This window comes from Molothrus ater, chromosome 1 (genome assembly GCF_012460135.2).
Source record: "Molothrus ater isolate BHLD 08-10-18 breed brown headed cowbird chromosome 1, BPBGC_Mater_1.1, whole genome shotgun sequence".
NCBI classification, from domain to species: Eukaryota; Metazoa; Chordata; class Aves; order Passeriformes; family Icteridae; genus Molothrus; species Molothrus ater.
This window is the reverse complement of record NC_050478.2, coordinates 153,219,090-153,235,521: the sequence shown is the minus strand read 5'-3', so window position 1 is coordinate 153,235,521 and position 16,432 is coordinate 153,219,090. Positions and strand designations below refer to the sequence as shown.

General features: G+C 54.4%; 1 protein-coding gene across 1 annotated transcript in view; it reads right to left on the bottom strand.

Moving 5' to 3' along the window:
* Positions 1 to 16,107, bottom strand: part of NRBP2 (nuclear receptor binding protein 2) — a 52,272-nt gene extending 36,165 nt beyond the window's left edge. The window contains exon 1 of the mRNA XM_036404453.2: positions 15,785 to 16,107. Coding sequence (XP_036260346.1) covers positions 15,785 to 15,901 — 117 coding nt within the window. The 5' untranslated portion in view covers positions 15,902 to 16,107. The remainder of the gene's footprint in view (positions 1 to 15,784) is intronic.
* Between the last annotated feature and the right edge of the window lie 325 nt (positions 16,108 to 16,432).

Below are 16,432 nucleotides of genomic sequence, written 5' to 3'. Positions count from 1 at the left end.
AAACCACAATTCCTGCTCTGAATCCTCTCGGCAGGCTGACGTCAGCCCCTCCCCAGCAGCCAGAACAAGGCTCGGGATTGTTTCGGCCCGGGAGAGCTCCCCGAGGATTAAAGGCTCGGTGAAATGCAGAGCGCGGCACGGCGAGAGCGGCCCCGGGGCTCCGTCCGTCCGTCCATCTGTCCGTCCATCCATCCATCCATCCATCCATCCATCCATCATCCATCCATCCATCCATCCATCATCCATCCATCCATCCATCCATCCATCATCCATCCATCCATCCATCATCCATCCATCCATCCATCCATCCATCCATCCATCCATCCATCATCCATCCATCCATCCATCCATCCATCCATCCATCCATCATCCATCCATCATCCATCCATCATCCATCCATCATCCATCCATCATCCATCCATCCATCCATCCATCCATCCATCATCCATCCATCATCCATCATCCATCCATCATCCATCCATCATTCATCCATCCATCCATCATCCATCCATCCATCCATCCATCCATCCATCCATCCATCCATCCATCCATCCATCATCCATCCATCCATCATCCATCCATCATCCATCCATCCATCCATCCATCCATCCATCCATCCATCCATCCATCATCCATCCATCATCCATCATCCATCATCCATCCATCCATCCATCCATCCATCCATCCATCCATCCATCCATCCATCATCCATCCATCCATCCATCATCCATCCATCATTCATCCATCCATCCATCATCCATCCATCCATCCATCCATCCACCATCCATCCATCCATCCATCCATCCATCCATCCATCCATCATCCATCATCCATCCATCCATCATCCATCCATCCATCCATCCATCCATCCATCCATCCATCCATCATCCATCCATCATCCATCCATCATCCATCCATCCATCCATCCATCATCCATCATCCATCCATCCATCATCCATCCATCCATCATCCATCCATCCATCCATCCATCCATCCATCCATCCATCCATCCATCCATCCATCATCCATCCATCCATCATCCATCCATCATCCATCCATCATCCATCCATCCATCCATCCATCCATCCATCCATCCATCCATCCATCCATCCATCATCCATCCATCCATCATCCATCCATCATCCATCCATCCATCCATCCATCCATCCATCCATCCATCCATCATCCATCCATCATCCATCCATCCATCATCCATCATCCATCCATCCATCATCCATCCATCCATCCATCCATCATCCATCCATCCATCCATCCATCCATCCATCCATCATCCATCCATCCATCATCCATCATCCATCCATCCATCCATCCATCCATCCATCATCCATCCATCCATCATCCATCCATCCATCCATCATCCATCCATCCATCCATCCATCCATCCATCATCCATCCATCCATCATCCATCCATCCATCCATCCATCCATCCATCCATCCATCCATCATCCATCCATCATCCATCCATCCATCCATCCATCCATCCATCCATCCATCCATCCATCATCCATCCATCCATCCATCCATCCATCATCCATCCATCCATCATCCATCCATCCATCCATCCATCCATCCATCCATCCATCCATCATCCATCCATCATCCATCCATCATCCATCCATCCATCCATCCATCCATCCATCCATCCATCCATCCATCCATCATCCATCCATCATCCATCCATCATCCATCCATCCATCATCCATCCATCCATCCATCCATCCATCCATCCATCCATCCATCCATCATCCATCCATCCATCCATCCATCCATCCATCCATCCATCCATCCATCCATCATCCATATCCATCCCCCATCCATCCATCCATCCATCCATCCATCCATCCATCCATCCATCCATCATCCATCCATCCATCCATCCATCCATCCATCCATCCATCCATCCATCATCCATCCATCCATCCATCCATCATCCATCATCCATCCATCCATCCATCCATCCATCCATCCATCCATCCATCCATCCATCCATCCATCCATCCATCCATAAACCCCGCTCCGCCCACAGAGGGTGATGGGTGGGGACTCCAAACCCGGCACAGCCCGGACTCGATCTGGACTCGATCCGGGCTCGATCTGGGCTCGATCCGTGCTCCAAACCCGGCACAGCCCAGGCTTGATCCGTGCCAGACCCAGCACAGCCCATGGGTCTGGCACGGATCTGTGCCAGACCTGTGCTGGGGACAGAGCTGCACTTTCTGCTTCCATTTATGTATTTTTGTATGTTATATATATAACATTCATGTACTGGTGAGCTCACCACTGGAATTCCATTTGCTTTTGGTTCACCCTTAGCTGGGGTGCCCCAGAACCCCCGTTCAGAGCACAGCCAGGGTGAAGCTTTCACTGTCCTAAAGTGTTGGATATTAACCCTAAATTCATGGATATTAACCCTAAAGTGCTGCATATTAGCCCAAATTCTTGGCTATTAACCCTGAAGTCCTGCATATTAGCCCAAATTCTTGGCTATTAACCCTGAAGTCCTTGGATATTAATTCTTGGATATTAATCCTCAAGTCTTGGATATTAGCCACAATTCTTGGATATTAGCCCTGAAATCTTGGATATTAACCCTCAAGTCTTGGATATTAGCCACAATTCTTGGATAGTAACCCTAAATTCTCAGCTATTAACCCTGAAGTCCTGGATATTAGCCCAAATTCTTGGATATTAACCCTAAAGTCCTGGATATTAGCCAAAATTCTTGAATATTAGCCCTAAACTCTTCTATATCATCCTAAATTCTTGGCTATTAACCCTAAAGTCCTGGGTATTAGCCATAATTCTTGGATATTAACCCTAAATCCCTGGCTATTAACCCTAAAGTTCTAAACCCCATTAACCCTAAATTTTTGGGTATCATCCTGAATCCCTTGGATATTAACCCTAAATTCTTAGATATCATCCTAAATTCCTGGATATTAACCCTAACTCCATGGATATCACCCTGAACTCTTGGATATTACCCAAAAAATTGGGGGCCATCATCCTAAATTCCTGGATATTAACCCAAAAGTCCTGGATATTAACCCAATACTCTCAGCTATCACCCTGAACTCTCGGCTGTTAACCCAGAAGCCTTGGCAGCTCCCCCTGCCAGGTGAGCTGAGCCGGGCAGGGTCCCCCCAAATTCCCCCCTGGGGCAAACAGGGGAGCAGGAGGGAGGGCAGGGATGGCAGGAAGGGAAGGAGCCGAGCCCTGCAGCTGATCCTCCAGTGCTGGAACGGCTCCTCACGGCTCCTCACGGCTCCCTGGGGACGGGCTGGCAGCAGAGCAGCTTTTAAAAATAACCCCGCGGCAGGAATCGCGCGGCTGGAGCCTTCCCAAGCCTTTCCCCGGCGCGGAGCCGGGATCCGCTGCCAAGTGCAGACCTCATCCATGCCTAAAAATGGGAAACCCCCGCACCTCCCGGGATTCCAGCCCTCCCAGCGCTGCTTTTCCATGCTTTGTTTTCCTTTTGCCGCCCCAAACCTTCCCCCCCCCTTCGCTGCCGTCTCTGGCTGCTTTTTTAACACCGCTTTATTCTCATTAAACGCTGCCTCAGCGTTTCTGCCCTGCGGTTTTTGCTGCTGTTTCCCTCTTTGGCTCCTTTCTCCACCCTGCTGGAGGAGTCAAAGCTCAGAGCTGGAGAGCCCCGGGGTGGTTGGGGTGGGGAGGGGTCTTCAACAGGCCCAGTCCCACCCTGGGACACGGGCAGGGACACTTCCATGGGAACAGGGACACATTCACAGGGGCAGGGACAGCTTCCATGGGCCCAGGGACACCTTCACAGGGGCAGGGACAGCTTCCATGGGCAGGGACACCTTCCATGGGACCAGGGACACCTTCCATGGGATCAGGGACACATTCACAGGGGCAGGGACACCTTCCATGGGAACAGGGACACCTTCCATGGGAACAGGGACACATTCACAGGGGCAGGGACACTTCCATGGGCCAGGGACACATTCACAGGGGCAGGGACACTTCCATGGGAACAGGGACACATTCACAGGGGCAGGGACACCTTCCATGGGAACAGGGACACCTTCACAGGGGCAGGGACACCTTCCATGGCCAGGGACACATTCACAGGGGCAGGGACAGCTTCCATGGAAACAGGGACACCTTCCATGGGACCAGGGACACCTTCCATGGGCAGGGACACATTCACAGGGGCAGGGACAGCTTCCATGGGCAGGGACACCTCCATGAGATCAGGGACACCTTCCATGGGACCAGGGACAGCTTCCATGGCCAGGGACACCTTCACAGGGCCAGGGACACCTTCCATGGGATCAGGGACACCTTCACAGGGCCAGGGACACCTCCATGGGAACAGGGACACCCTCCATGGGACCAGGGACACCTTCCATGGGAACAGGGACACATTCACAGGGGCAGGGACACCTTCCATGGGCAGGGACAGCTTCCATGGGCAGGGACACCTTCCACGGGAACAGGGACACCTTCCATGAGATCAGGGACACCTTCCACGGGAACAGGGACACCTTCCATGGGCCAGGGACACCTTCCATGGGCCAGGGACACCTTCCATGGGATCAGGGACACCTTCCATGGGCCAGGGACACCTCCATGAGATCAGGGACACCTTCCATGGGCCAGGGACACCTTCCATGGGCCAGGGACACCTTCCATGGGAACAGGGACACATTCACAGGGCCAGGGACACCTTCCATGGGATCAGGGACACCTTCCATGGGCCAGGGACACCTTCCATGGGCCAGGGACACCTTCCATGGGAACAGGGACACCTTCCATGGGACCAGGGACACCCTCCACTGTCCCAGGCTGCTCCAAACCCCAATGTCCAGCCTGGCCTGGTAAACCTGCAGCGATCCAGGGCAGCCCCAGCTGCTCTGGGAATTCCATCCCAGCCCCTGCCCACCCTGCCAGGGAACAATTCCCCATTCCCAATGTCCCATCCATCCCTGCCCTCTGGCACTGGGAGCCATTCCCTGGCTCCTGTCCCTCCATCCTTGTCCCCAGTCCCTCTGCAGCTCTCCTGGAGCCCCTTCAGGCCCTGGCAGTGGCTCCAGGCTCTGCCCAGAGCTCAGTTTCTCCCTTTCACCCCCCCAGATCTGCACCCCACAGGATTTGTGTGCTGAGAATCAGAAGCCCAGCCCGGAGCCATGGCAGGCAGCAGCACCTTGGGATGCCAGGATCCCCACTGGGCTGGGTGGGAAGGGAGCTTAAGGGATATTAACCCTAAATTCTTGGATATCATCCTGAATTCTGGGATGTTAACCCTAAATTCTTGGATGTCATCCTGAATTCTTGGATATTAACCCTAAATTCTTGGATATCATCCTGAATTCTGGGATGTTAACCCTAAATTCTTGGATGTCATCCTGAATTCTTGAATATTAACCCTAAATTCTTAGACGTAATCCTAAATTCTCAGATATTAACCCTAAATTCTTGGATATCACCCTGAATTCTTGGATATTAACCCTAAATTCTTAGACGTAATCCTAAATTCTTGGCTATTAACCCTAAATTCTCAGACGTAATCCTGAATTCTGGGATATTAACCCTAAATTCTTGGATATCACCCTGAATTCTTGGATATTAACCCTAAACTCTTGGATATTAACCCCAAAAACCCAAATCAAATCCCACACTGAAGCAGCAGCCGCCGAATCACGAGCAGGGCCCAGCTCCAGGGTGGCTCGGAGGAACAAATCACAGGAACAATTCCGAATTTCCACCCGTGGAGGGCCCCAGCTGAGCCCTCCCATCCTGCAGGGAAGGGCTGCAGGAGCCCAGAGCTGCTCCAGGGCATCCCCACAGGGGCAGAACTGACAGGTGGGGATGGGGACGGGGTGGAAATCACAGCCTGAGCCCAGGAAATGGGACAGACGGACGGACGGACGGACGTGGTGGGAGCAGCAAGCTCCCGCTGGTCACAGCCCCCCCCTTCCCGGGCAGATTGGGGGTCTGGGACCCCAGAGCAGCAGGGATGAACCAGACTGACAGAGCAGGCTCACCCCAGTGCTGCCCACCCCAACGGAGGCACAAAGAAACCTCCCGCAAGAGCACAAAAGCAAATTTTTCCTCCCTTCTGCTGGCGCTCCCCAGGGCGGGTGGTGCAATACGTGGCAGGGGTAATTCATGCTATTTATGTACGGTATAAAATATTGTGAAATCCAAACCATGTCTTTTGACCACCCTGGCTGGGAGTAGCTGTTTATTTAGGTTCAGCTAGTTCCTGGACACAAGTTAAGATAACCATCGACGCTTTAACATAAGAACACGTGAAAAATGCGTGTATTTTATGATTGGCTTTTCGGAAATATTCAAATGAATATTATACGTGTTGTGTTATAAAGTTATGCTGTATTAATTCTCTTAAGTAGTGTGTTAAATATAGTTTTGGGTTATAAAAATCGTTAAAATAGAAACGATGCTGTGTAAGATACTTTTTTTAAGAAAGGGCTCGAAGGGAGACAGCAGCCACAGGACACCTGAATCCTTCAGAGAAAGAGAATTTATTGCTCCATTATCAGAAGAAATGAACTTCTTCCTGCCTCGAAGGCGCTGTTAGGATTGGAGGAAGAAGTTGACACTGCCCAGACAGAATCCTGTGTTTGAATGGAATTTATGCATCATAGATGAGGTGCATGAATATGCAACAGGCTGCTGCTTTTAAGGGTTAATCCTCTGTTAACGTGGGTCCTTTCCCAGGCTTATTTTGCCCAGAAAAAGGTACCTGGACTGTCCCTAACTCTTTGTTTTTATTGACTCATATTGCCCTAATTCAAATTGTCCGAATTATTACTACTCTAATTGTATTGCTATTTTTATAACCATCTTATTACTATTAAACTTTTAAAATTTTGAAAACGAGTGATTGGCGCTTTTCACACCGCGCGAAGCCGCGAGCGTGAACAGGGGAGGCTCTGACACTCCAGGGATCAGATCCAGGTTCACCCAACACCAAACCCGGGCTCGACGCTGTCCCTTTGGCTGTGGTGGCTTCAAAGACCGAACTTCGGTCTCGCAGGCAAATTAATAATAAATAATAAATCTTTGCTAAATTTCTGATCATTTTGGCTCGCGATTTGATCATTTACAACAGTGGGAAAAGCGAAGGAGGTCACGGAGGCAAGGCTGAGAGAGAGCCCCGGTGCTCCCAGGTGGGAAAGGGTGTGCGAGCAGCAGCTCCCAAACAGCAGCAGAGCTGTGGCAGGGGCAGGGCAGGGACACTGCCAGGGCCATGGAGCTGCTCCTCTGTGACACTGCAGGGCCATGGAGCTGCGCCTCTGTGACCCTGCCAGGGCCATGGAGCTGCGCCTCTGTGACACTGCCAGGGCCGTGGAGCTGCTCCTCTGGGACCCTGCCAGGGCCATGGAGCTGCTCCTCTGGGACAGTGCCAGCATCATGGAGCTGCTCCTCTGTGACACTGCCAGCGCCATGGAGCTGCTCCTCTGTGACACTGCCAGGGCCATGGAGCTGCTCCTCTGTGACCCTGCCAGGGCCATGGAGCTGCTCCTCTGTGACACTGCAGGGCCATGGAGCTGCTCCTCTGGGACAGTGCCAGGGCCATGGAGCTGCTCCTCTGTGACCCTGCCAGGGCCATGGAGCTGCTCCTCTGTGACACTGCCAGGGCCATGGAGCTGCTCCTCTGTGACACTGCCAGCGCCATGGAGCTGCTCCTCTGTGACACTGCCAGGGCCATGGAGCTGCTCCTCTGTGACACTGCCAGGGCCATGGAGCTGCTCCTCTGTGACACTGCCAGGGCCACAGAGCTGCTCCTCTGTGACACTGCCAGGGCCATGGAGCTGCTCCTCTGTGACACTGCCAGGGCCATGGAGCTGCTCCTCTGTGACCCTGCCAGCGCCATGGAACTGCTCCTTTGTGACACTGCAGGGCCATGGAGCTGCACCTCTGTGACACTGCAGGGCCGTGGAGATGCTCCTCTGTGACCCTGCCAGGGCCGTGGAGCTGCTCCTCTGGGACAGTGCCAGGGCCATGGAGCTGCGCCTCTGTGACCCTGCCAGGGCCATGGAGCTGCTCCTTTGTGACCCTGCCAGGGCCATGGAGCTGCTCCTCTGTGACACTGCCAGGGCCATGGAGCTGCTCCTCTGGGACAGTGCCAGGGCCATGGAGCTGCTCCTCTGGGACCCTGCCAGGGCCATGGAGCTGCTCCTCTGTGACACTGCCAGGGCCATGGAGCTGCTCCTTTGTGACCCTCTTCACAGGGGTTCTTGGATGAGAGACAGGGATCTGACTCCATGTTTCTAGAAGGTTTGATTTATTATTTTATGATGTATATTATATTAAAACTATACTAAATGAATAGAAGGAAAGGTTTCATCAGAAGGCTGGCTAAGAATAGAAAGCAAAGAATGAAAACAAAGGTTTGTGTCTCGGACAGAGAGTCCGAGCCAGCTGACTGTGATTGGCCATTAATTAGAAACAACCACATGAGACCAATCACAGATGCACCTGCTGCATCCCACAGCAGCAGATAATCACTGTTTACATTTTGCTCCTGAGGCCTCTCAGCTTCTTCTTTTCCTAAGGAAAGGACTTTTCATGAAAAGATGTCTGGGACACTCCTCCTCACCCCCTGCCCGAGGGCTCCTGTGCCCCGGGCTGCTCCTGGCACCCTGTGCCTCCACATCCCGAGGAACAGAGGATCTCAAACAGGCAGAGGAGGCTGGGCAGGGAGATTGGCCCCAGGGGCAGGGCAGGCCCAGCACAGCCCTGTGTGTCACAGGCGTGTTTCCTGGAAAATCCTTTCCGTGGGATTTTTCCTCCTGAGAGGCTGAGAGGCCTCAGGAACAAAATGCAAACAATGGTTATCTGCTGCTGTGGGATGCAACAGGTAAATCTGGGATTGGCCCGTGTTGGATGTTTGTAATTAATGGCCAATCACAGCCCAGCTGGCTCAGAATCTCTGTCCCAGACACAAACCTTTGTTATTCATTCCTTCTTTTTCTATTCTTAGCCAGCCTTCTGATGAAATCCTTTCTTCTATTCTTTTAGCATAGTTTTAATATAATATATATCATAAAATAATAAATCAAGCCTTCTGAAAGACGGAGTCAGATCCCTGTCTCTTCCCTCACCCTGGGACCCCTGTGAACACGGTCACAGAGTGTGTGACAGCGAGCTGCAGTCCCTGTGCCCACACCACTCATGTGCAACAATGCCAATAACATCCCTGTCAGTCTACAGAAACACGGAATGGTTTGGGCTGGAAACGCCCCTGAGCCCACTGAGCCCACCCTGTCCCACGTCCCCAGGCCCACAGGGAGGTGACATCTCCCCCCTGGGAGCCCTTTCCAGGAGGAATTTCCACAACATCCCACCCAAACCTGCCCTGGCACAGCCTGGGGCTGTTTGCCCTTGTCCTGTGCCTCGTTTCCTGAGAGCACAGCCTGTCCCCTCCTGGCAGGAGCTGTGCAGAGCCCCAGGGTCCCCCCTGAGCCTCCTCTGCTCCAGGCTGAGCCCCCCGGGTCAGGCAGGACCCTGCTCCACCGGGACCCCCACGGCCCTGCCCTCCAAACCGCAGCTCTGAGGGTCCCACACAAGGCTGGGCCCCTCTGAAAACTGATTGGGGAAATGAATCATGGCAGTGGGGCTCCAGCAGGAGCTCCCTGTGGGGACAGAGCCCAGCAGAGCAGAGGGCAGGGAGAGCAGAGGGGATCTGCGGCGCCCGGCTCCGTCCCGCAGGTCACAAACACCTGGAATCTCCACAAATACCTGGGAATCTGTACAAACACCTGGGAATCTGTACAAACACCTGGGAATCTGCACAAACACCTGGGAATCTGCACAAACAAACACCTGGGAATCTGCACAAACACCTGGGAATCTGCACAAACACCTGGGAATCTGCACAGCTCCTGCACAAACATCTGGGAATCTGCACAAACACCTGGGAATCTGCACAGCTCCTGCACAAACATCTGGGAATCTGCACAAACACCTGGGAATCTGCACAAATACCTGGAATCTCCACAAACAAACACCTGGGAATCTGCGCAAACACCTGGGAATCTGCACAAACACCTGGGATCTCCACAAACACCTGGGAATCTGCACAAACACCTGGGAATCTGCACAAGCATCTGGGAATCTTCACAAACACCTGGGATCTCCACAAACAAACACCTGGGAATCTGCACAAACAAACACCTGGGAATCTGCACAAACAAACACCTGGGAATCTGCACACCTGTGAATGCACAAACACCTGGAAATCTGCACAAATATCAGTGAATCTGCACAAACACTTGGGAATCTGCAGAAACAAACATCTGTGAGTCTGCATGAACATCTGGGAATCTGCACAAACACCTGGGAACCTGCACGAACAAACACCTGGGAATCTGCACAAACACCTGGGAATCTGCACAAACACCTGGGAATCTGCACAGTTCCTGCACAAACATCTGGGAATCTGCACAAGCATCTGGGAATCTGCAGGTCACAAACATCTGGAATCTGCACAAACACCTGGGAATCTGCACAAACACCTGGGAATCTGCACAAACGAACACCTGGGAATCTGCACAAACAAACACCTGGGAATCTGCACAAACATCCATCTGTGAACCTGTACAAACACCTGGGAATCTGCACAAACGAACATCTGGGAATCTGCTCAAACACCTGGGAACCTGTACAAACGAACATCTGGGAATCTGCACAAACACCTGGGAATCTGCAGAAACAAACACCTGGGAATCTGCACAAACACCTGGGAATCTGCACAAACACCTGGGAACCTGCACGAACACCTGGGAACCTGCACGAACAAACACCTGGGAATCTGCACAAACACCTGGGAATCTGCTCAAACACCTGGGAATCTGCACAAACACCTGGGAATCTGCACAGCTCCTGCACAAACATCTGGGAATCTGCACAAACACCTGGGAATCTGCACAGCTCCTGCACAAACATCTGGGAATCTGCACAAACACCTGGGAATCTGCACAAATACCTGGAATCTCCACAAACAAACACCTGGGAATCTGCGCAAACACCTGGGAATCTGCACAAACAAACACCTGGGAATCTCCACAAACACCTGGGAATCTGCACAAACACCTGGGAATCTGCACAAACACCTGGGATCTCCACAAACACCTGGGAATCTGCACAAACACCTGGGAATCTGCACAAGCATCTGGGAATCTTCACAAACACCTGGGATCTCCACAAACAAACACCTGGGAATCTGCACAAACAAACACCTGGGAATCTGCACAAACAAACACCTGGGAATCTGCACACCTGTGAATGCACAAACACCTGGAAATCTGCACAAATATCAGTGAATCTGCACAAACACTTGGGAATCTGCAGAAACAAACATCTGTGAGTCTGCATGAACATCTGGGAATCTGCACAAGCATCTGGGAATCTGCACAAACACCTGGGAACCTGCACGAACAAACACCTGGGAATCTGCACAAACACCTGGGAATCTGCACAAACACCTGGGAATCTGCACAGTTCCTGCACAAACATCTGGGAATCTGCACAAGCATCTGGGAATCTGCAGGTCACAAACATCTGGAATCTGCACAAACACCTGGGAATCTGCACAAACACCTGGGAATCTGCACAAACGAACACCTGGGAATCTGCACAAACAAACACCTGGGAATCTGCACAAACATCCATCTGTGAACCTGTACAAACACCTGGGAATCTGCACAAACGAACATCTGGGAATCTGCTCAAACACCTGGGAACCTGTACAAACGAACATCTGGGAATCTGCACAAACACCTGGGAATCTGCAGAAACAAACACCTGGGAATCTGCACAAACACCTGGGAATCTGCACAAACACCTGGGAACCTGCACGAACACCTGGGAACCTGCACGAACAAACACCTGGGAATCTGCACAAACACCTGGGAATCTGCTCAAACACCTGGGAATCTGCACAAACACCTGGGAATCTGCTCAAACACCTGTGTGTAGGGGGTAGCACGGTCGGGACAGATGGAGAGGAGAGATCCCTGCAGCCAGGTGAGGAACTTGGGGTTTATTGCAAAGGGCCTGGGGCAGGGCCCTGCTGGAGCTGCCAGGCACAGCTCAGAGCAGGGCTGAGAGAAGAGAGGGGAGAGAGGATGAGAGGGTGAGAGAGTAAAAGGGGTAAGAGAGCAAAAGGCAAGAGAGCAAAGTTCCCCTTACAATACAATAAATCTTCTTCTGTGTTGAATATTCTGATTCTCACTAACCAATCCAGTACAAGATACAAATCCTACAGCATTTCCATACAGCCTATAAGAATCACTACATTCCCACACTGTGTTACATTTTAAACCCTACAAACTCCTCTTTGGGCCCCTTCTGCCAAGCTGGCAGGGTCTGCTCTGCCCCTTGGGCCTGTCTGCAAGCAGAGGGTGTTGTTCCATCAAAAGGGGATCACCTTCAGCAGCCACACCATTGTTTTCCGGTTGTTCAGTAACTGAGGCATCTCAAAGCTTGCTTTCATTTCAATCTCGCTTATAGTTTCCATATTCTCCAAATCTTTTGCCAGACAATCACATTGATAAGGCTTTTCCTGTTTCATCTTCCCCAACACCTGTGAATCTGCACATCACAAACACCTGGGAACCTGCACAGCTCCTGCACGAACTTCCTCCAGCCGGCAATCAGGAGCGTTCCTGCCCTCTCCTCGAGCAGCTGTGATGCCCAGGGAAGGCCATCCCACCCTTCCCACCCCTCAGAAGCACATCCCACCCTTCCCTGCTCCAGCTGGAAAAGCCCCGGGGATGGAGAGCACCGGGACCCAAAGCACTCGTGTGGAGACGGCTCTGGGGGTTCCCACCTGTCCCACACCTGCACAGGAGGATGAACCCCCCCCCCGGGCCAGGTCTGGGCATGGCAGCACCGCTCCAGAAAGGTCCTGCATAAATCAGCATGGAAATCCTCAATAAACACCACTGGCATTGAAATCCTCACCATGAAACACGGCTGGCATTGAAATCCTCATCATGAAACACCACTGGCACTGAAATCCTCACCAATAAATATCACTGTTTGTTTGGCACTGAAATCCTCACCATTAAACACCACTGGCATTGAAATCCTCACCATTCAACATTGAAATCCTCACCATTAAACACCACTGGCACTGAAATCCTCACCAATAAATGTCACTGTTTGTTTGGCACTGAACATTAAACACCACTGGCATTGAAATCCTCACCAATAAAGGTCACTGTTTGTTTGGCACTGAAATCCTCACCATTAAACACCACTGGCATTGAAATCCTCACCATTCAACATTGAAATCCTCACCATTAAACACCACTGGCACTGAAATCCTCACCAATAAAGGTCACTGTTTGTTTGGCACTGAAATCCTCACCATTAAACACCACTGGCACTGAAATCCTCATCATGAAACACCACTGGCACTGAAATCCTCACCAATAAAGGTCACTGTTTGGCACTGAAATCCTCACCATTAAACATCACTGGCATTGAAATCCTCACCATAAACATTGAAATCCTCACCAATGTCACTGTTTGTTTGGCATTGAAATCCTCACCATTAAACACGGCTGGCATTGAAATTCTCACCATTAAACACCACTGGCATTGAAATTCTCACCAATAAATGTCACTGTTTGGCAATGAAATCCTCACCATGAAACATCACAGTTTGTTTGGCATTGAAATCCTCATCATTAAACACCACTGGCATTGAAATCCTCACCATTCAACACTGAAATCCTCACCATTAAACGTTGCTGTTTGGCCAGAGCAGACTGAAGGAATTTCCCCAATATCCCACCCTGAGCTCCCCTGGCCCAGCCTGAGGCCGTTCCCTCTGCTCCTGTCCCTGCTCCTGGGATCAGATCCCAAATCCCCCCGGCTGTGCCCTCCTGGCAGGAGCTGTGCAGAGCCACAAGGGCCCCCTGAGCCTCCTTTGCTCCAGGCTGAGCCCCTGCCCAGCTCCATTCCTGTCTCTGAACATGCTCCAGCTCCTCGATATTCTCCACTTCACGAGGGGCAGGGGCAGGGCCCTCGGTGTGGGGAAGGTGTTTTCCAGAGAGGGGGAGGGAGCAGGAATGGGGGCAAGGGGGTGTGGAAGCACCTGGCAGCACCGAGGGACAGAGCAGCTTATTGGCCAGGAGGATTTGAGTTATCAGCCAGGAGGAATGATCAGCCAGGAGCTGTGATCAAGCAGGAGGATTTGATTTATCAGCCCCAGGAGCTGTGATCAGCCAGGAGCTGTGATCAGCCCCAGGAGCTGTGATCAGCCCCAGGAGCTGTGATCAGCCCCAGGAGCTGGGATCAGCCCCAGGAGCTGGGATCAGCCCCAGGAGCTGGGATCAGCCCCAGGAGCTGGGATCAGCCCCAGGAGCTGGGATCAGCCCTGGGAGCTGTGATCAGCCAGGAGGATTTGATTTATCAGCCAGGAGCTGTGATCAGCTTCTCAGCAAAGCCCAGCCTGGGAATTCAGGCCGGGAGATCCAGCCCTGGGCTGAGCTGAGCGCTGGGGCCGGGTCCTTTACCGGGACAGGGGAGATAAGGGGCAGATAAAGGGTCTGGCCTCGGGGACAGGGGAGATAAGGGGCAGATAAAGGGTCTGGCCTCGGGGACAGGGGAGATAAGAGGCAGATAAAGGGTCTGGCCTCGGGGACAGGGGAGATAAGGGACAGATAAAGGGTCTGGCCTTGGATGGGCCTTTCCCCTCCAGGCTCCAGCAGTGCCTATGGTCTGTCTGTCCCCCAGCCCCAGCCTGGGGCCAGGATTCACCCCCCAGCTCTGCTCCCTGTTCTGGGGGCCCTGACAGGGACAGGGTGGCTGCAGCCCCGTTTTGGGGGAGGCACTCCTGGTGCTGCAGCCTGGCACAGGAGGATGAGCTGCCCCCTTCTCTGGAGAGGAGGAACGGCGCTCTCCAGCCCCGGGGTGGGCTCTGGGGGCAGCCCCGACAGACATCGCACCGGTGACCGGCACGTCCCCGCTCCCGCAGCAGCTCCGGGGTCACCGTTCCGCCACCTGTGGGCACGGCTCCGGGACTCAGACCGGCAGAACCCTCCGGGAGCCCCGCGGGGCGGTCACCGACTGCCCGGCACGGCCGGTCCCACCGGAACCGGGGCCGCGGGACGGGCCCGGACTGACCCGGGGCACAGCCCGGTTCTCCACACCGGGGCCTTCCCACACCGGAGCCCGGCCTCCAGAACCCGGTACCGGGACACGCTGAGCCCGAGTCCTGCCCCAGACACCCCAGAGCAGGGCACGGTGAAACCTGAGCCCTTGCAGCCTGCACCCCGCACGGTGAGATCGGGTCCCTGGGCACGGTGAGATCGCTCCCTGGGCACCGTGAGATCGGGTCCCTGGGCACGGTGAGATCGGCTCCCTGGGCACGGTGAGATCGGCTCCCTGGGCACCTGGGCACGGTGAGATCGCTCCCTGGGCACGGTGAGATCGGGTCCCGGGGCACCGTGAGCCCGGTCCCCGCACCGGCACAGCCCGCACCGAGACACGGCGGGCTCGGCTCTCCCCGCCCCGAGACACGGCGGGCTCGGTTTTCCACACCGAGACACGAATCGCTGTGGCATGGCGAGCTCGGCTTCCCTCACCGGCACAACCCGAGCCAGGCATGACCGAGCCCGGCTCCCCGCACCTCCGGCCGCCCCCGGGCACTCGCTCCCCGCATCGCCCTCCGGCCGCGGCCCTCGCGGTGCCCCGCAGGGCCCGGTGGCCCCGTCCCCGGGATCCCCATCCCGTCTCCCGGCGTTCCGCGGCTCCCACCTGCTCGCGGCGCTTCTGCCAGCGGCCGCAGGGACTCTCCTCCAGCACCTCGCTCTCCTCCTCGCTCTCCTCCTCCTTCTCCTGCGCCAGCCGCGCGTCCGGCTCCGGCACCGCCATCCCCGCCGCGATCCGCGATCCGTGCCCGGCTGTGCCGGGCTCGAGTCCGACCTGATCCGCTTAGATCCGACCCGATCCGCTCAGATCCGCTCCGAACCGCGTCGAGCCGAGCTGATGCGCGCCGAACCGAAGCGAACCGAACGGAACCAAGCCGAAGGCGGCGAAAACGGAGCCGAGCGGCACCGCAGCGCCCCGAGCCCCGCCGCGCTCTGCCGGTGCCGTGCGGGGCCGGCCCGGTCTCGTCCCGCCCCGCTCCGGACGTGCGGCCGCGCACGCCCCGCCCCGCCGGGAGGGGCTCCCGCACCCCCGGCAGCTCCGGCACCCCCGGGAGGGGCTCCGGAACCCCCGGCATCCCCGGGAGGGGCTCCTGAACCCCCGGCAGTTCCCGCACCGGGCTCGACCCGCCCCGGGGCCGTCCGGTTCGTGTCCGTGTCCGTGTCCTGCCCCCGCCCTCCCAGCAACCGCCGGTTGCCCCCTCCAGGGCCCCGGGGCTCGTCCCACCCTCGGAGCCCCGTTCCCTTCCCACCCCTC